Raw genomic sequence first — 21,550 nt, forward strand, 5'->3', positions numbered from 1 at the left:
AAAAGGCTGGAATAGTAAGTGGTACTAAAAAGAAACAGCTGGAGGAATATTTTGTTAACTGGTAAACAGTGAGTAACATGAGTGGGCATGAAGGGAGCATCTTAGAGTTTCGAAGAAGTAAACACGGTGAAAAAATCCCTAAAAAAACAAACACCTAAAACAACAGCATGACTTCATGCTAGAGGAGTCCAGTGTTGAACTAGCTTAAGTGCAGTCCAGACCTTTCTGGAGCATCATGGACCGGAGCATCTACAGTCCTATATCAGACAAGAAGGGGACGTCATTCCTCTTCCTGTTTTCTGTGTTTCACCATGAATAAAATCCGGATTTATGAGGTTTGCAAATCATTGCATTTTGTTCTTGTCACACAGCTCGCCAAGTTTTTGGGGATTTCAGGTATTCACACCACAGCGTCCCTTTTCAATGCAACACATCTATCAAACAGTCCCGCTGGTAGTTGTGCGATGTTTTAGGAAGAAAATAAGGGGACAGTAAAAACCATTGAATGGAAATAACTTGTGAATATTCTTAGAGCTAATTACTGGCTCTCAGGGTGGTTTTAAAAAAAGTTCCCTAGAGGTAAAGGTTTCATCTAGTTTTTACGATACAATATCAGGAGACAGTCTGGGTCAACACAAAAACAACTTAGATAAAAATTAATTTTATTCTTAGATGTGAGCGTTTTACTGTTTTCTTATTTGTTGAAATTAAATGGAAAGAAATTCTGGCTAGTTTATGTCTCTGTCTTGTATATTGGCAGTAGGCTGATATAGAGGTTTGTGCTTCATAGCATGAAGGTACCTTTGTTCCCCATGTGTGCAGTGACGTTTATTTCTATTCCAGTTCAGTTTCTATGACTAATATGATTACCCCATCACAATAAAAAACAACAACAACAACAACAGAAAACACAATCATCAATAATTAGAACACAAAGAGGCATTTGTTGTCTCACTGAGGAAAAAAATAACACTATACAAACTGATCTGTTTCCCAGTGTGTGGCAAACATAACAATATGCTAATGGAAACTCAGTTTTGCACTCTTTTGGATAAGTTTTGTTTATTCTTGCTGGTTCTTGTTAAAACTCTAAAATATCTTCGTGGTGCACAGAGTTCCTGAAAAAGCTCCTGAAAAAACCCAAAGAAAATCCTGCATTTATTGCATCCATGTAACCTGCATGAAGCCTTTTTATTGCTTTTGTTGAAGCTTTACAATATTTTGTGGTACAGTCCCCCATCGATCAGAGGAATAATGTGAAACCTGTAACAGGACTATCCATCACATTACCAAAAAACTTCATGTAATTTAAATATTTTAAACTGTGAAAACATTTTGATTCAATTCATCAATTTAAAGATTTTAAGCAATTGTAAAGCAGGATTCCATGTGGGAGTGTAAATGAGGTTTAAACGATAACAGGTCTCTGCAGGTGAAGGCAACTGGTTATCTGTAACAGCTCCTGGAAGGCAGCAGGTGGAGGGGATGGGGTTGGGGACAGAGGAGGACAGACAGTGAGGTGTGAGACAGGCAGAGACAGGCTGCTGTGTTGGATGTGCTTGATGTGGGACCGTACTGCTTGTTGTCATGAAACCCACCCTGAGGCCAGGGGGGCACAAGAAGCTCAGTGCAAGGATACGCATCGGCAACATCCTCTGAGGACACATCCAACAATGCCAACAGCTTCACTACACCTTCAGATGGGGCATGGAGACCTGAGGCCAGCCCTGAGTTCTCCCCTGCCATCACTAAAGGACATGGACCTAGACTCTCACTTTGGCACAATATAAACTCATGTCTCGCTGCTAGGACAGAGTCTGTTCATCTAAAAGATCTGTTTTCGCCACATATTTTTAATGTTTGTAAATGCTGATGGACAGAAAGTCACAGCTCTGCAGTCGCGCATCTTTGGAAAGACCAGCACATATACAAAGAAAAACGAAAAACATATAAATCTGTTGAAGCATACATATTTCTTTATAGCTACATCTAGGGCTTTGATTTGTGTAATGGACTGATGTCGACCATCCGGACTCGCGCTGAACAAAGCATCGATTATGCCATCTGGCCATAGTCTCATATCATTGTCACCTACTTAAAAACAGGCCAGAGTAGGTGCGACGGTCTGCTTCTCTCTCAGACTAATTGCATTTCAATATGCTGAAAGCTTTTAATGGATTTTCGTCTAATGGTGCAAAAAACATGTTGCCTACCTTAGCTTAAAAAAAAAAAATACAACAAAAAAGGCTAAAAACTGAAAGTGTCCTCACTGTTCAGGCCTATTCTGGCTGAGCACATCAAGCATAATGTGACAAATCCCACTTTATCACTTGTTGAGATTCCAGTGCTCCAAAGCAGCCAGGTTTGAATGGCTTTCACCAATTTATTGAGTTCAAGGACTTTTAACTTCAAAAGATGACAGAGTGTGTGTTCTAATGCTTTCTCAATTTAAGCTATTTGCATCCATAGGAACAGTGTCATTGGCTGCAGTTGTCTTTAAATTTGATTCAGTGGTTTACATAAACAAGCGTCCACCTCGTGGTTGACAAATAAAGCCAATGCAGAAATAACAGCTCCTGTAAAGGCCACTTGAGGCTGACTCCGGTGAGCTGATCCACATAGACTTTAATGTTGAAATGCACAGTCCTACAGTCGAGGTAAACAGTTTTCCAGTCAGGTACAAAAAAATATTGTGGTCTTCACAGTTAATCAAAACCTCCATAATGAATTCTTTTTTATAACTAAGTTGAATCTTCTACATGTTCGTTTGTTTGTGACCCATACAGTATGGATGAAGCTTGGTAACAGCGATCGCAAGTGTTAGCTACTGTATTTTCCGCACTATAAGGCGCACTTAAAAGCCTTTAATTTTCTCAAAAATCGACAGTGCATCTTATGTGTGAATTCTCAAACCAATTTTATGTGGTACATGGCGCTCAAAAATCTGTCAAAAAATGTTTTAGTACAACTTTGCTAAGCTACGAAGCCGCACGGCCTGATGGATTGTCGGAGCATTACGGCTGCCGTAGTGTCGCGGAGTCCTGGGTCCTAAACTCCGTCCGATTCAGGTCCCAAACTCAAACGAACACTGCAGCATCACTGGGAGTTAAAAACTGTCTAAATTCTTTCATCTTTAATAAAATGATCAGCATTGCTGCTTTACCAGGTGTAACAATGAAGTTTAACATCCAGGCATCCATGAAAACAGAACTGATTACATTTAACAGAGTTAGAAGTTAGCAGGAAGTTAGCTTGCTAGCTTCCACCTAAACATGATATAGCATGTTCTGACTGAGAGATTTGTGAATAAATTCAAACGTACAGCTCTGCTGTCACTTCCAACATAAATGAAGACAGAAAACTAAACAGCAGTGACGTTTGTAGGGTTACTGAAGTTGGGCTAGCTGCTATATAATGATGTGCTACGTGATTGCTAGCAACACAGCTATGTTAGCATAAACATAGTGAAGCTGAAGGATGAACGCGAACAGTTTTCCACTCGATAAAAGTTAACGTGAAGGTTCCTGATGGTTAGAGACAAATGCAATCGCATGGCAGGATGCTGTAAACGGACCAAACTTCAGTCAGGAGAACAACTGAGATAATCCATCCACAATACGAGGTTAGTCATTAATATACTGCAACAACATGGGAATAGAGCAGCTGTGAGAGGATTCAACATTAATGAATCAATGGTACAGAAGAGAAGGAAGCAAGAAGAAGAAGCTGAGTAAAGTTTGACTTATCTGACTGTTTTGTTTCACTTAATGCTCCTTATGGTCTGAAAAATATGGTAATCAGAAATACCAGGCAGTGATGTCATGTCAGCTACATCCATCTTTTGTATACAGTTTTTTCAATGGAAATGGGCCATTAGTCTATGGCAGTATGACTCCCATGTTAAACAGCAATGTTTCCCATGATTGCATCAGTATTTTAGAGCCCCCTCTCTGTAAAAGCCCACATCATTAAACCCCCAGACGGCCAGGTTTTCATGCAGTGTTTCTGTAATTACAGTCTCTGTGGAGACCAATCATTTCTCAAGCAATGTCACTCGAGTAAACAAAAACTCCTCCAGAGCCACCAAACACATTAAACAAGTATTTCACCAGCACAGCAGTAGTACTTCTCCAATTGACTTTGACATGTAAAATTAGAGAAATTAATACCAAAAAACACCAAACCAAGAGATGTTTGTCATCCTAATGACCTCTGGAGTAAAGCAGTGCAAAAAAAAAAATCGCTTCATTACAAAATAATCAAATATTGCAGATGAAGCGAAATCAAAGAAAACACTTTTAGGTCTTCTCTAAGCGGCAGAGTTGGAGGCAGTCCGATATTGGCAACAGAATAAACATTAAAAGGGGTTACATGGATCAATTTGCAGGGAGTAATTCTCTTTAAGTAACTGTTCTGCTTGTCACTTTATGTTCTGTGAGACAAGTGTAGTAAGTTGCACTGTGTTGGTGAATGAGACTATAAATATTCCTGTAAGCCTGACGGGCTCTGGCTCAACAAGGCTGCAGCTCCGCTGGGTAAAAGCCGTAAACCCCACTGAAGTGTGCCGCTTGTTAAAAACAAAGCCACCCTCGACCAGCTTTGTTTCCTTAATGATTCATTAATTTCAGCACATTTTTCCACAGTCATTTTCACTTTAGCATTCATGGTCGAGGTTGCGGTGTCCAATCTGACAGCTACACATGAATTATACATGATCTTTGTCTATAACAGACTTTTTTTGTATTTGTCCTGCTGCTAAATGCAAAAAAATATAAATCATTTTGACACAGATCGGCCTTGCAAACACATCAAACTCTAAAGTTTATTCTTTGTAGTGTAAACTTTCATTTCAAGGCAAGAAACCTGATTATAATCATTCTTGTTAATCCAAACTTGTATGAATGTAGAAACGCACGGGAATCTGATGGCCTGAAGATCTGAAGTTACACAACAACAAGCTAACCAAAAATAAGTGGCAGTCACATGGAAAGTAGAGATGTTTTTCCTACCCATATTTTCAGCATGCACATGTAATGACTTTCACTCTACAGAAGCGACCATGAACTTGTCTCTCAGTTTTTTAAAACCTCTTTTTTAAGGAGAAAACAAAAGTCTTGACAATCCGATTTCTGTCTTTGTTTTTGGTGAGAACTTCCTGCACGCAGAAAAACTGAATTTAATCCTGTCATAAGTGTTAACATACCTGATTTTTGCTCAGACGTGTTAATAAAGCTCTCTTTGAATTAAAAGGCCTTAAAATATAACCTCTTACTCAGGCCTTCATTTGTCACGGCTGAATTGGCATGACTTTAGTCAAGGTACAAGTTGCTCTGCTTTGCTTTGGATAAGTGCCTTTGTTATTTGCATAATAATAATAATCACACACACACACACACACACTGTTAGAAAGCTTAGTGAGTGATACTTCTTCTATTTCCTTTTCCCACTGTTTTTCGTAATGACTTCGACTGTACGTGTGTTGCTGTGTGTGAGTAATTGTCACCCACATTAGAAGCGTGCACCAGTTGGCAGCAGGCGCGCTCCAGGCTTATCCTCCCACAGCCGAACTGTCTCTGCTCCTCGTCTGATGCACCGCTTTCATATCCCTTCTCCAAGAAGCACATGCTGCCAACCAAATGCCTTATCTCCTCAGTGTTTATAGTTTGGTGTTGTTAGTGTCTTTTGGGACAAGTCTACTTTTTGCCGTTTCGTCCGTCCCAAACAACTAAAGCACTGTAGCGAAGCAAAAGTAATCTACCAATCAGGTGGGTCTCCGACTGGGATTTAGATTTTTTATTATAACAGTGCAGCTGTCGCTTGTTTAATGAAAGTTTCTCATGCACTGCAAACTTACTGCAAACACTAAGTGTCAATGCTGAATGTGACACGCAGTCATTTATAAAGATGTCTGGTGTTAAGAAGTTTAATTTTCCTTTTTTGGTTTTGCATTGCACCTGATAGTTTCATTTCTCGCTTCCTTTCTTCCAGCTTCTGGTGCAGTGTTGATAGAAATTAAGACTTGGAACAGTTATAAATGGATTAAGTAGTGGAGGGAGTGGAGCTGATTAAATGTTTCTTTAATCTACGAGAGGAGGCTGTTTATCAGTAAGCAAATTTTTAAATGTGGTGCCATGGAGTCGGTTCTGTGAACGTCTCCCTGTTTTTGCATCTAGTACAGGCTGCAAATGTCAGACATTTAGTATGCATATATGCACGCTGGCTGATGTCATGCCCATTTCACACCATTATACTTGACAACTGTGGGTAGGAATATATTTATTTACCCATCAAATACATACGCAAGATGTTTATGTTGGCTGGTCACCTGTTAGTTATTGCATATAGCCTTAATGAAAACTCATACATAATTAATATTTTCTGCCTTGAGGAACAGTTTTTCTGTGCTTCCGTCCCACTGCGATCAAATCTCTTGGCCAAGGCAGCAGCACAAACTCACAGCTTGATTCTCTAAAGCAGAAAAATGTATAAATAATCTTTTTACATGATAAAGGGAGTGTTAATTTTCCAGGTCATAATTCACTTCTGTGTGTATTTTAGGAGGATGGATTTGAAACATAACCTGAGTTATTCTGATGGTTTTCTAGTTCACTTTCTACCTGAGCGATCTTCAAATCGCAGCTTTCACCAAACTTAAACCAACCATTAACAGCTCCTCATGGCTAACAGCACAAGCAGCATAAGCAGATGGCTAAACAGCTTTCATTACATAATGCACATTACAGAAGCTATGTCCTAACTGCTACTATTTATCCTGCATTTAAACACAAGCTGCGTTGCTAATTACAAAAATCTTTAAAAGGATGTTCTGTTAAACTGAAACTGTATATAAAAGATGGACATAGCCACCATAAACATGTTCGTTTTGGACAGCTGTCAGCTAATCCTTGGTTAGCAAGCTGCATTCATAAACAGTACCGCTGCATTGCACAGATACTTATATGAGCTAACTAGTCCTAAATAGCAGACTGGTAAAATAGTCAAATTTAACTCCCAAACACTGAAGCACAACCTTTCGGGCAGGCTGTACTTTGTAGCAGGCCGTAGTCTGTGTTCATTAAAACAGCAGCACAAACACTGTAGAGAGATTTGATTCAGTGACTTTAATTCAAGGCACTTCTGTCATTAACCAGTTCCCAAGCTCCAGTATCCATGTTTATTTTGCCATTTGTTTGCTTGCATTGTACATGTTTATTTCTGGTGTAAAGGTTGATATGGGAGGTAGTCAGTCAAGTGGCCACCAGAGGAACTGCGGCTTTTAGCGCTTCTGCGCTGGTGTCATTTTTCAGAGCTCGCCACCTGGATAAGCTGTTTGTTAGAAATGCTATAACAGACTTTATAGCATTTCTAACAGTATTATTACTGTTTTATTACTTCAATTAACCACAGTGATAAAAGAACATCTCCTTGCTCTGCCATCGCTGTCACACAATCCTCCCGGTTCATGCGGGTTTATATTAATGCACTGCAGTGTTGCAGTTTTCAAATGTCTGCGTCTCTGTATCAGGACAGAGCTGTGGCACGAGACTGGGAATCTTTCTATTGCAACTTCAGTCTCAGAAACAAGTCTTAGCAGTTGATATTTTAGCCAAGCAATGACAAAAATGTCACAACAAGTCAACAGGAAATGCCACTTAAAAAGTGTGAGGAGGCAGCGGCTGCAGGTGTGAGTCTTGTCAAAGACTCCCTAATGACCGAGAAGGTTACTAATGTTAGGAGAGTGCACACTGTGGGCTTGTGCTGTGCGGATGGAAACTGTAGTAGCTGCATTTGTTAAAGCTTCACTGTTCATATTTTTGCTCCTGCTCTATGAGAAATAAAGAAATACAGTAAAACAACAAAAGTTCAGTTGTTTTCCCTCTTGTTTCATTGTCACTGTTATTATTGTAGCCTAAAGGGGGGATTATGAAGAGACTGATTTACTCATGAGCTCATCATTGCTTTTCTCTTATGATAATTCTAATGAAGAAGTCTTATTATATTGGTCCCATTCCTGGTTTACACATTTTCATAACTGACGACAAACCTCAGCGTTTCTTTAAAAAGACGGCAGCCACCTTTCCGAGCTCTGCAGCGTATAGAAGAAACCTTGAAGCATTAGCAGCTAAAAGGTGTGGCGCTTGATAACGTGCTCAGCTCATCTGTCTCCTCAGCGCTTTCCGCTCGCTTCTCTCTTTAGTACTTTGTGGCACTTTTAGCAAAGTACTGCTTGCAGCTCAGAAAACTTTTTTTCTTTTTGAAAAATGACAGTTTTCACAGCTTTTAGATGCAGCAGAAGCATATTCTGAAGGATATTTAGATAATCTCAGGGGGGAAGTTTTGAAGTGATCAATCTCAGCGGTGGGACCTCGTAGATAGTAATCCTTCAGGGGTGAAAAATATGCTGCTGCTACATCTGCAAACTGGAGCGAGGAGACGCAAAGAAGAGAAGTGTCTATAATAGCAGAGGTGCAGGGGGATGAACATTTTGCTCAACAAAATTGTTTCCACCGTCCGTAATCCTTCTGCAAGAAGTGACTGATTACAAAGTATGAAACAATGTCTGACTGCAATGTATTTTGACAGCTCGGTTATTTTCTGAAACACTGGATATTTCTCCCTCAGCCGGAGTCGTCTCCTCTCGGCTCATCTATGCGTACAAGCTGGAAGATATCCAGTACCTATTCCTCTTTTCCCCTCAAAGTTCAGCAACTCTCCTCCTCCCACATTAGAAACACATCCCGGCATCTGTAAGGCCCTCTCTCCAGTGGCTGCAGCATTTCTTTCCTTTCTTGGTCTTATCCTCCCATTAAGCTCCCTCTAACTCCTCTGCTCACCTCTCTGTCGCTCCCACAGGGCTCTGCATCCACAGGAAGCCGCCGTGCTCTCCTAGCCGACCCACCCTCCACCCACCCTCCACCCCTCCACTCTAAGTGATCACACTGTTTATATGGCCTTTTTCTTTTATCCAATTTCACACGTCCCGGCTTGTTTACCAGCAGTGGGGGCCACAGAAAGCCACAGTGCCCTTTTCCTTCACTCTCCAGCCCCCTCGCCTTTCTTTTCCTTCCCACTCTTCTCTTGTCGCCTCCACCCCTCCAGCAGCTTTGCGGCAGAAATAAAAGCTAAGCTTATGTCCCCTTTTTTTTCAATGAATGTGATTAGGTTTCTATTTTTGTACAGGCTGGAATCACATTCAGCAACGTGTCATTTATTGAATCTGGACCCTGCAGCTCTGTTCTCAACACTGTGGAAAAGTATTGTCCAAGACGACGCACTTCCCTCATTACGAAAGCTGTAATGAGCGGAGGCGCAGCAAAGTGGGAGTGATGAGAAATGCTCCATTTAATCATTTATTTAAAATGTCTGAATGGCATCTAAATGTTGGAGGACAATGGCATGTACAGAACAATGAATTGCTAAGTCTCTCTGATAAAGTTCCAGGAACTAAGGGATGACAGGAATAAGATGCCCAATTATGCATACAGAGAGTCCCTGCATGTGTGGCGATTTGCTTAAATATGTATCAACATTTTAGTTTTTATCAAACTATTTCTTTTTATCTCAAAGTTCTGAACATTTTTTAAATCCACACGGATGCTCCTCTTAAAAAACCGCAGTCCTCCGACCTAACGTCTGTTCTCCACCTCTCCACCGAGTGTCAGGATCATACAAACAGCACTAAAAACATCCGCCGAGGCCACCGAAGCTCTGCTGTATTAATTTGCTGTCTTACCCACTTAGATGGAAAGGTCAGCGTTTCATCTTTGTGCCTAAAGGTGGGGAAACTGCAGTTTCAGTCTTTTTCTGCCAGCAGGATCGTACAACAACTACAAAGCTGAATTTTATGTAACTTGAGGCGAGACAGAGATCCCAAACGTGTACACTACAAAAAAGGAAATTGGATGGTTGTTACATTTACAAAAGTCTAACTTGTATTTTGTTTCTGTGGTGAACGTAATTGAATCATGTAGGATCTGTATGAAATTTAACAACTTCATTTGTTCTTGTTGAGATGACCTGATACAATCTAGTAGGAGTGGTTAGTTGCTGGACTCATGAAATTCACAAGACCACACGAGATTTTACACCACAGGAAAATCACTGGAGGCAGACACTACACACCCCGTGCATGCTAGCGCTATTTATTGTGTTTAACCTGTCAAGGACAAAAACGTGCAGAAAAATTCTGCATCAAGCCTTGAAATCGTAGCTTTCCTCCTTTTGTGAAGTCTGTACCGACAGCGTGGTGGTGCAGTGGTTCGCACTGTTACCTCACAGCATGAAGGGCCCAGGTTCAAACCCACAGTCTGGCTAGTTTGCAGTGGGTACTCTGGTTTCCTCCCACAGTTAAAGGTCATTCAGTTATTAGAGTTAGATTACTTTGTGATTCTAAATTACTCATAAGTGTGAGTGCAAAGGATTGTTTGGCTCTGTGAGTTAGCCCTGTGATAGACTGGTGACCTGCCCACGGTGTGCCTCTTACCCAATCACATCTGGGGTAGGGTTGTTGTAAAGGGCATGAAATGTCCCATCACACCTAGAATTTTGTCCATATAAAATGATCCTTTTGTCAATACTGTAAATCAAACATGTTCAAAGAAGACGATTTTCTACAACTGTTGGCCAAATCTGCAGATTGCTACCTGGAAGGTTTTCAGGCCGCTCTTCACTCACTGACTGACTTTGTTTTGCAGTGCAGATAAATCCGACCAATGTGCTGAATTTCCTTCATTGATAACCTGAAACAAGCTTGCTTTCATTTCTCCATCTGCCCCCTTTTTTAATCTCACACTTCTTTCAGCCACTGATATTTGAATGACATTTAAATGCTCAATTCATTTCAGTTTTATTCATAGAGCCCCAAATCATAACATATGTCACATTGAGCACTTTACATAGTGGGGCCAAGACCTTGGATCATTTAAGAAAAAGCCAGTAACTCTCCCTGAGCAGGACCCACAGTGGGCCTGCTGTCTTCACTGGGCGGGGCGAGACAAGAGCTGAGGCAAATATTAACACCGTGTGAAGGATCTGCAGTCTGCTCAGCAGTAGGTGAAAGTGGTTAGTGATGAAAGCCTGACTTGGGTTCACCCATACAAGGAGACTCTGAATGCAGGTTTATCCTGTTAACATCCAGCAGCTCTCCATAACACGCTCATGGTTTGGGCTCAGCGTAGTACAAGCACATTTTCAGAAAATGCTTTACTTCAATGTAAGCCTCATATGAGGAATGATTAAAATAGTTCAGACAGCAGGACCTAAAAATCACAACCTGTTTGAGAGAATCTATTTTAATGTATTCAGTCATCCTTCATCCTTCAGCTGCTATTTTCAGCTCATGGAAGTTGCTGTTGTAACCACGTCCACTCTGCGTTCTCCACCATGGACCTCAAACTTGCACAGCAAGCAAAAGTCAGCTGGAACAAGATGAAGTTGAATGTGAGACCAGCCAAATCTAAATCAGGTGAAGCTTTTGATTTGTCAGACCCTTCTGATCGGACCCCGTACATGCATTCTTGTTCTTCTTCACAAGCCTTTCCATAAAAAGATTTGAACCTTAATCTCCCCCTACACCTTACTCCAAGTGAATCTTTACTGATCTGGTGCATCACCGTGTTTGTGTGAATAGTTCATAAGACTGTTTAAAGCCAGAAGCCTTTAGAAGTGTTCTATTCTGGACCAACCTCCTCCCTCTCCATAGATCGCAACACATTTAAATGAAGATGCCACGAGGGCGAACAAGAACAAGAGCAGTTGAAATTAGAGAAGCAGTCTGAAGGTTTAATGCTCTTGGAAGCAAGGTGCATGTGAGTGACGGTGGGGATCACGGCCTAACTGCTTGGAAGATATACCTGCAGATGCATGCAGGAGTCAAGGACATGATTAGCATCACTGTGACGTGCTTGGCATGTGTGCAGCGCTGCTTGAAGGGCTACTCTTGTATTCCACAGATAGAAAGCAATAATGCCATTCACAACCAACTCTGCTCTATTCATTCAGCATTACAAAGAAGTATGGAACATGCACTGCAGCTGTATGTACCACAATGTGACCCATAAATGAAGTTTTTCCACAGTTTTATGAGAACTATTCATCTGACAACTTTAAAGGCCACAAATGCAGACAAAACAGCAATAGAGCAGCATATTAAAAAACCATCCACGTTGCCTCTGCTGTTCCCTTGCCCCTGCTGCAGATTTATGATTTATTAAAGAGCAAGAGGTGTCAAGCACAGCCTTGGTCTCAGTGAACCTTTCTTGACACAGCACTGCTGCATACAAGGCAGGCTGTAACTCTAATAGTTGACTTTGCTTCTCCCTCACGTGGTAGCAGCAGCTGTATTGTGTGTTCAGATGGTACATTAGTGCAGAAGGATTACATAACATAAAACATAATGGGCACTTTGTTGGCAAGATGGTCAAACTCAGGGGAATCCATTTGTTTTCTTCCACATTTTATTCTGACTATTGATCATGTGCACTCAAACACAGCAGTGTGGGGGGAAAGCGCGTATTGCAATCCAGTACAACACCACCACAGGAAGCAGCTGCAAGGTCCACAGTAACAAGTGTCCCACAGGTTGCGTTCATTGCAAGGTTATTGCATGATATCAAACATTGGTCCTTGTTACTGTTTCTATTTCCTGACTCTTGTCTGTGAATATACAACTTTCATAAAGATGTACAATACAAAATCTGCACAAATAACTTTGCTGATGAATGATTTGCTGACTTTTGGTGCATCTTTGTCATAGTTTCTCTCTTGTATTTCAATGTTTGTATTGTTTTTGATGCAAGTGTTAGTTGCTGAGTTTGTGAATTGTGCCTGGTCACATGAGCGCATTCACCTTCCAGACAATCCCCCTGTTCTAAGAAGGACGGGTCTGGTCAGGTAGCCACAGTGTTTATTCCATTATGGAGATCTGAAAATTCGACATCGATGGGCAGATTTACTAACCAGGGCAAACTAGCGTGACGCCACAGTCGACGGAAGTGGGAGGTTCTGTTGGCGATCTGCTAATTTATAAAGATAAATAATTTGTTTTAATGATGACCAGCAGTCTACCAAGAGCACTGTACATATGCAGGCAGAAGCAATCAGGATGTGAGTTTCATGTTTGTGCTTCTCTTTGGAAATTCAGATCAATGTGTTTTTGCCTGGAAGACAAACTCTTCTGTTAGAATTTGCCGTGGACGATGCACAGTCTTGTAGCTCGAGACGTTCATTCTCTGGATAATTCTGACAGCTCAGTTAGAGCACAGGATCGCAACTTTATTACAAATGAATCGATGTTATGAATCTGTTTGTCAGTACTGACTTTATATATGTAGAAGAGGATGTCACATCGTGACCCAGGCTTTGATGTTGCTATTACTTTGTCATTAAATGCATGCTCTTTATCTCTGCAGGCTATGCAAGTGTGAGACTGCGTGCATTTTTTAAAGTCAAAATTTACAGATTGTAGGATTCAAATATGAATCTAACAGCTGTCAGGTCTGAATTTGACACATTTCTGCATTTTCATTCAGCTTGTAACAGATCTGATACCAGAGAGAAGTTAAACAAAATCTGCTCATTGTGTGCACGAGGCTGTGAAAACACAAGCAAGAGACACAAGACTGATCTGTGTAGAAATGTAACTAAAAACTGGAAACACTGCAAGCAGCACTGTAAAGCCACTAGCACAGGACAGCCCAAGGTTAGGGAGTGCCTTCATAGCTTTGAGCCATCCAGCTGTGCTAACGCTGCACTCATTTTGATAACCCCTCCTCTTCTAATTCCTAATAATTGAACACTTCTAGAGACAACTATCACAGCCATAGGGAACAAAATAGGAGTTGCTTTTTTCAGGGTTAAATTCTGTTATTTGCTGTAAAGTGCATGAACTTAAATAGGTTTTGTAGGAATCATTTAAATGCGCTCCAAATTTCTTTCCCAAAAAAGGGAAACTTCTACAAATACTTATGCACGAAGGCAAAAATACTTCCACACCTTTTAGTCACAAAACTGACACTGCACCTCTTTAGTAAAATCTTACAGTAACTTTTTAATGCCAAAAGAGGGTTTCGCACTGCTGCAGATTGTTAGTCTGGCCTCAAATCTCTTGGTAAATGGGAATGGTAAACAGACTGGGTTATATAGAGTTTTTCTACTCTGAGCACTCAAAGCGCTTTACACAGCTCCCCGAATTCACCCATTCACACATGCACTGTTTTTCTATGTTGTTTCTGTCTAAGAACCTTCTGTCTAACGCTCACACATACACACTCATAATCCCACGAATGCACCGGAGAGCAACTCGGGGTCTTGCCCAGGATATTTGATAGGTGACCTGCTCTACCATCTACCGCCTGAGCTACAGCAACCCCAATTGCAATTTATCATGGCTCTGATACAGGGATGCTTCTCCCCAAGACAAGAACTAACAGACTTAAAAACTCCTTTGTCCCACACGCCATCAGACTGTTTAACTCCTCTCTGGAGGGGAGAGGGAGGGGAGACAGGAGGACAAAGGAGGGGGGAACAACTAAGCTGTAGTGCCTCTTCACCTCACTGTACAATACCTTGTGCAATACTTTTGTAAATAGTCAACAGTGCAATAGACTCAATACTTGAAATGTGCAATTCACTTGTATTTTTATTTTTTATTCCTATTTATTCTATTTATCCCCTTTGTATATTTTATTTATATTTGTCTCTGTATTTATATATGTGTGTGTGTGTGTGTGTGTGTGTGTGTGTGTGTGTGTGTGTGTGTGTGTGTGTGTGTATATATATATATATAACAGTTCTGTAACTGTAACTTCGGTCGTTGCTGTGCTTTTTTTGGAAGTCGAATTTCCCAGAGGAACCCACCCGAGGGATTAATAAAGTTCTATCTTATCTTATCTTACAATTAAGCTACTGCTGCTGTGTCATGTGGGTAACATCCCTGCTTTAGGGATGCTCCTCCTGTGAAAGAGAACTACTGTGTTGCACTTTAGCCACATGCAAAACAAGCTAGCTTTGGAAACAAAAGGATTTTATCTTTGAACTCAACTCTTGGAGACATTTTTAGTCAAATTTGGTTATGTCACAGGTGAAACTTCCATATAAAGAGGAAGTTTGAATGTAAACTTAACCCTTACCCTGAATTACCCTTAATTAACCCTAACCACTGACGACAGCAGTCAAACTGTCTGTAGGCTACACAAATGGATGAGTTATAGAACACACACTGTATGGACAGAACCAGCTGATATGTTGAAAATGTATTAACAAATTGTCAGTTTATTACCAACACTAATCTCAGTTTTGCTATATTGCCTTACGATGGCAAAGAAAAAGCCAAAGAGTCTTGTGGACAAACATGTAGCATCATCTTCACAATGTACTGTAAGTCTGTGGCGTGTTTTGAGGTGGGGTGGTGCTCTTTTTTAAGAAATCAGTGTATGCACTGAAGCCCTGGCCTCTGAGATCAACCACTGAACCACTTCCAAATGCATCACTGCTGCTGAACGTGTTCATAAATGCAGAGAGGTCACTCACAGACTCGTGGTCCGTCAGGTCAGCCAAAACGAAGCAGCGGTACTGCTGCTGTCCAGGGAGCGGTTTGTTGTAGAAGCCGCTGTATTTCTTTTCGTCACCCAGAGTGAAGATCTCAGGGAGCGTATCCAGCTTGGCAGCGATGTAGGGCTGCAGGAAATCATTGCTCTGCCTTTTCCTTCTCTGCAGGCTGCTGTCAGCACCGGACTCCAGAAGCTACCAGAGGAACAAAATATTATGAGTTGACATGACACTGGAGCATAGTGACACAAGATGACATAACAAACCTCATCTCTGTAGATGACGGCTCTCTTTTCCTGACCCTCTGTGACAGTTATACGATTCTTCCATTTTATTCACTTGTTTTACTCTTATTTATTTCTAATCCAAACCACCTTTAACTGTTGATCTGTTTTCACTTAATTAAGGCTTAAAGTCTGCATGTCTTACTGTAACAATGCTAACAATGTAACCAGGCAAGAAACTAATGGCTCCACAAAGCAACAATGCCACCGGAGCATTCATTAATAATGCAAAAAAAAAAAAGCCAATGGGAGATGCCATGAGGGTTATATCCATCCTTTTCTTTACACTCTGCAGTTTTTATCACCTGTCTTATTGATTAGAATGAACTAAGTTGCTGAGACCTCTGTGTGACTGGTCAACAAAGTCAAAAGAACCAGTAAAGATGAGCAATGTGTAAGAAGACAAACAAACAGGGTGCCGATGTTAGTTAAACCACTTTATTATGAAATGTTATTGTTCAAAATGTTCGAAATGATGCTTCATCATGCTGCTGATGCACTACACTTTTGTTCAGCAGTTTGATCAAAGCTGCAATTTGCAAAAACATACTAGAAAATAGATTTCTCTAAGTCTAAATTGAAGCAATAAACCTTTTAATTTATTTTATTTTATTTTGTTTTTGAGCCACGTAAAAATGTTACTTCTATCTTATAAATTTGTGGTGCACTTGGTGAAAGGTGCATGTTGGAGGATGCCAAACGCCTTACAATTAGCAGGATTGAATTTATAAAGTCTGAAGGCCCTCTGTGACATTCAGGAAGCACCGAGGGTCGTGGCTTCATTACTGAAACTCAGCTGCTCTCTGTGTTCAGAGACAGACGTGTCTTTCAACCACCTGCTTTTGTCATTTTAGACCAACACGTCCCCGCAAAGCAACAATATTCAAGGTGACACTGACATACTGGGAACGGTTGTCTGCAGCAAAGTCACTTCAATCACATGGATGCATCTTCTTCCTTTTTTGGGTGCTGACATTTCAAACATTCACTTTGTAAGAAAAAGGAAATTTAACAAACAGCCGGTTGACAGTATTTCACTTAAAAACGTCTCAGATGAAGGTACTGGATCCCGTGCCTTGTGTCAGTTTCAGATGCTGCTTTCTGCTTCCTTCCTTTTATGGTCCAGTCCTTGGTCCTCTCACCTGACTTATCCCCCCTGCTTGGGAGTCCATGTGAGGGCCTAGGACCCCCCATGGTCAAAGTACATGAGGGCTGTCTGGCAGATAATTTGAGCCCTTTACGCACTTTTTCAATAAGTCTACGTTTCTCAAAATTTGCTTACATTCCCCACACTTCATAAGAAAAAGTGTCATTCAGAAAAACCCAAAACACTATGATATATGCCAAAGATATATCCTACTTTCTTGGATAACTAATAAACTCAAACACTGCTGCTGGAAGGAATTTGGACCTTTAAAAGCTAAATTACTCCTAATGTTTAGGTCTCCCTTTCCATCTGGAAAGCACCAATTAGCTGTATGTTTGGCTCACAGGGACATGTTGCCATTAATACGTTTTACCTTACTAAAAAAAATCACCCCGTTATGTCCTAAATAAGCAGGGCTTATAACGCCGGGGCTCATCCAGGATATATAAAAAAGGGAAATCTCTGAACTTTATAATCATGCCATAGACCAGGGGTGGGCAATTCCAGGCCTCGAGGGCCGGTGTCCTGCAGGTTTTAGATCTCACCTTGGGTCAACACACCTGAATCACATGATTACCAGGCCTCTGGAGAACTGCAGGACATGTTGAGGAGCTAATTTAGCCATTTAAATCAGCTGTGTTGGATCAAGGACACATCTAAAACCTGCAGGGACAGTGGCCCCCGAGGCCTGGAGTTGCCCACCCCTGCCATAGACCAATCCAACTCAGGGCAATAAATAAATAAACAGTAATATGAAGTTCTGTAGAATGAATAGAAACCTAAACCTGACCAGTCACCAACAACTCAAAAACAAAAAATACAAATATATGGATAAATCACACAAGATATAATAAATAAGCATTTAACATTGTGCACGACCAGATTGAAACATGCACTTGGCCTCCCTTTATTAGTAGGACAGAAGTAATGACAAGATTGATGTGCTGCCAACCATCTCTATTAGAAAATGACTCCACTAAAGTGAAGTGCTTTTCTTCAGCCAAACCCAGATAGTGATCTGCATTTTAGCAACAACACAATCTGCAGTAGAGGAAGCTGCGATAGTGACCAGTAAACACAAACCTCAGACACTGAACAACTCCATTACTTGTTGCTGTAGCTCCAAAATGACTGGAGTATAAAAAGCGGAGGCCAGAGTTACTAACAAAGACTAAAAAATACAATGCAGGTCACATTTAGACTTGTATGCAAATGATAACTATAAGTTAGTATAATTACACAGTCTTTATGCATCAGCATCCTATAAAAACAAAGACATAGACTTTAAACTGTGTATGCTGCTATTCTACAACACATACATGCCTTTTTACAGAGCTCATATTGGCCAGATTCAAATGTAATTGCACACTAATGCTTCTGTGATAACTTTGTGTTGTTTTATGCACACATGTATTGGATATGTTCAAGAGTTTCAGTTGAGGTCCAGTTGTCAGTGTTTGGAGTGAGAGCTGGTTTCAGGAAAACTACAAAATACCAAAATGCTTCTTTGTCAAAGATCAGGAGAAAAGGTTAAAAAAAGCCAGACTATGAAGAGCTGTGGGCGCATTGGTTAGGGCTTTACCGTGTATGGATGAAATGGTTCTGGATGGATTGCTGCTTCTGAGCTGGGAAACAGTTATTGCCCCATGTGAAGGGGCAAGAGAGCTGGGCCAGAAGTTTTTGAATTATTCGAATGTATTCCAAGCTCTCGGTTATGGTCACGAGCTCTACATGCAGCCAAAATGAGATGTGTGTCCCAATTCATAGGCTGCATCCTTCAGAGGACCTGGCCTCCGCGGTCTACGTGTGCCGGGTCCTTCATAGACTGAGAAGGCCCGAAGTGCGAGGCTGTGAAATGGGTTGGTCTAGCCTTCAGATTTGGAATTGGCTTGGCCGCGCAATGAATTCTGGGATATGTTGGGTCACGAAGGACACACCCCATCCATCCTTCAAATTCGGGGAAATGAAGGACGCATTTGTCGGACACATTTGGAGCAGCCTTCGTCGCCTAGCTATGACGTAATTGGCCTTGAAATGTGGCCTCCAAAGGATGCGCCCTATGAACTGGGTCATAGCTGCGTTTCTGCCTTAGACATACACCTGCTTCACCTTTACACTGAAAGTCCTGCTAGTTTGGTTCAAGGATCTTATTAGGAACACCTTTGCGCTATTTTCTTTTGGATGTTTTTTGACATGCAGAGTCAAAAGTTACATTTCATGGAAGTTTTATTTATTTAGAACCATTTTGCAACAACACTTAATTTAAGGTAAAGACACTGCTATACTAGCTATTATAGTAAACACCATAAAATCCATTATAGCTGCCGGTGTGACGTTGCCCATTGGTTTGCAAAGTCCTCTTTTGAAGCTTGAAGCATTTTGGCTGTCTCGTACTTTATTGAAGCCATGACTGATAAACTAAGGGATACTTTAGCTACTTGTCTGTCACTACCCAAGTCATACATTGTTTCAGTGATTTCTATACAGTCTGTACAGCAATGAGGATGAACCCCCCTCTGACCCTTGGAAATAATTCAGGTTAAAGCTCTTCTACACTGGCTTAATTTTTTAAGACCTAGAAAGTCCATCTTTTACATTTTTATTTAGTTTATGACCGCAACTCTCCAGTTGAAGCAAACAAGGGTCTAGACTATGAGATACCAGACTCCAGATCTTTGCCTTCATTGTTAGACCATTATCCACTGGCATGCATTTCATAATTTGTCAGGGGAGGGAATTAATGACAAACCCATAACAGTTACTGCACAGCTCAACCTGATCAGTCTGCCTGCAGACATAGTAAAAGCCCATCTCCTTTAGATCTTGCTCAATGAAGGCTCACGGGAATACAACGCAGTGCAGCGCCTCATGTATGTAAATGACACCTTAAGCAGCAGTTCTGTTGTAGGTTAGAGAGGACTTGGAAGAGATACAATAAAATCAAAGCTAAAGGATTTTACTGACACTAGGTAATTATATACAGTTGCAGGTGAAGCAAAAAAAGCCCCATTTCTTTCTTAGTTGTTATTTTACGTTTCAGGAGCAGAGCTGACTCAGCAGTTAATGTGTCAGCAAGTTTTAAAGCAAGAACAAAGCAAAATCTCAGAATGATGCACAGCAGTTAGTTTACTCTTTGAAAAACTTCATTTATTTTTGAGTTGTAGATTCAACAAAATTAACTACTGAACTCCCGTGCCACCATTTAGCTCAGCATTAACCCAATATCGTTTACAAGAGGGGCCAACATAAGAGTGATGCCACACCGCCCCGTCTGCATTATCAGAATCAGAATCAGAATCAGAATACTTTATTGATCCCTGGGGGAAATTATTTTTTGTTACAGTGCTCCATTTTAAACCAACATTAAGACAAGACAGACAATACGCTAACTAAGAATAGTACAATATATACATATATATACATACATACATACATAAGTCACTTATAAATAAATAGTTGGAAAAGAAACATGTGTAGTTGTAGCAGCAAACAGTGTGTTAAGTGGATGCGTTGTACAGGGAGATGGCCACAGGCAGGAATGATTTCCTGTGTCGTTCAGTGGTGCTTTTCGGTAATCTCAGTCTCTCACTGAACGAGCTCCTGTGACTGACCAGCATGTCATGGAGTGGGTGGGAGGTGTTATCCAACATTGTCTTTATCTTGGACAGCATCCGCCTCTCCGACACCACCTTGAGGGAGTCCAGCTCCATCCCCACAACATTGCTGGCCTTACGGATCAGTTTATTAAGTCTGTTGGCATCTGCGACCCTCAGCCTGCTCCCCCAGCATGCAACAGCATAGAGGATCGCACTGGCCACAACAGACTCATAGAAAATCCTCAGCATTTTCTGGCAGATGTTGAAGGACCTCAGTCGCCTCAAAAAATAGAGACGACTCTGGCCCTTCCTGTAAAGTGCTGTGGTGTTTTTAGCCCAGTCCAGTTTATTGTCAATGTGTACTCCAAGGTATTTATAGTCCTCCACAATGTCAACACTGACCCCCTGGATTGAAACAGGGGTCAAGTGGGAGATGCAGCAAATTAAACTGAATCAAAAATAGAAACAAAGCTTCAGACATGAGGTAAGATTTCCCTTTGCCATCATCAGTGGCAACTCTGTACAAATATTCCTCAATTCACATATTGATGCATGATGATTTTTCTTTAATCGCCTCTATTTAGCCTCGCAACATTTCCACTTGTAAACAACATTTTCGTTTGATAGCTTCTGACCACATCTACACTTTGTTTTTTAGTATCTCTGACTGCATGACGGTGAGAACAGTCAAGTCATTCGAATATTGTTTGTCCCTCACAACCTTTTTGAATTGTTGCGTGTAATGAATTGTGTAATGATGCTAGAAGGGCTTCAGTCTGATTGGTTGTGAAAATTCATCATGAAGACATGTAAATGAAAACAAAGCTAAAACGCAAAGCATGCAGTGACGTCAGGCGGTGCTCTAAAAAGCCGAAGAACGCTGCATTCTTTCGTAAGCGACACACGAGGGTGGTTGAAGAAGCGGATTCATAATCACAGCATTTCTGGATCAGAAGGTGTCAGTGATGTTTCAAAAC

At 41.0% G+C, this 21,550-nt stretch overlaps 1 protein-coding gene across 7 annotated transcripts in view; it reads right to left on the reverse strand.

Moving 5' to 3' along the window:
- ptprfa (protein tyrosine phosphatase receptor type Fa) overlaps positions 1-21,550 on the reverse strand; it is a 353,347-nt gene that overhangs the window by 55,871 nt on the left and 275,926 nt on the right. For all 7 annotated transcript variants that reach the window (XM_086263516.1, XM_086263515.1, XM_086263514.1 and 4 more), the window contains one exon: positions 15,529-15,741. In XM_086263516.1, coding sequence (XP_086119642.1) covers positions 15,529-15,741 — 213 coding nt within the window. The remainder of the gene's footprint in view (positions 1-15,528; positions 15,742-21,550) is intronic.

The sequence above is a fragment of the Aulonocara sp. 'chitande type north' Nkhata Bay genome, linkage group LG15, assembly GCF_057382095.1.
Source record: "Aulonocara sp. 'chitande type north' Nkhata Bay isolate Kocher_YH1m ecotype deep benthic linkage group LG15, A_spYH_male_GT1.1, whole genome shotgun sequence".
Taxonomy (NCBI): Eukaryota; Metazoa; Chordata; class Actinopteri; order Cichliformes; family Cichlidae; genus Aulonocara; species Aulonocara sp. 'chitande type north' Nkhata Bay.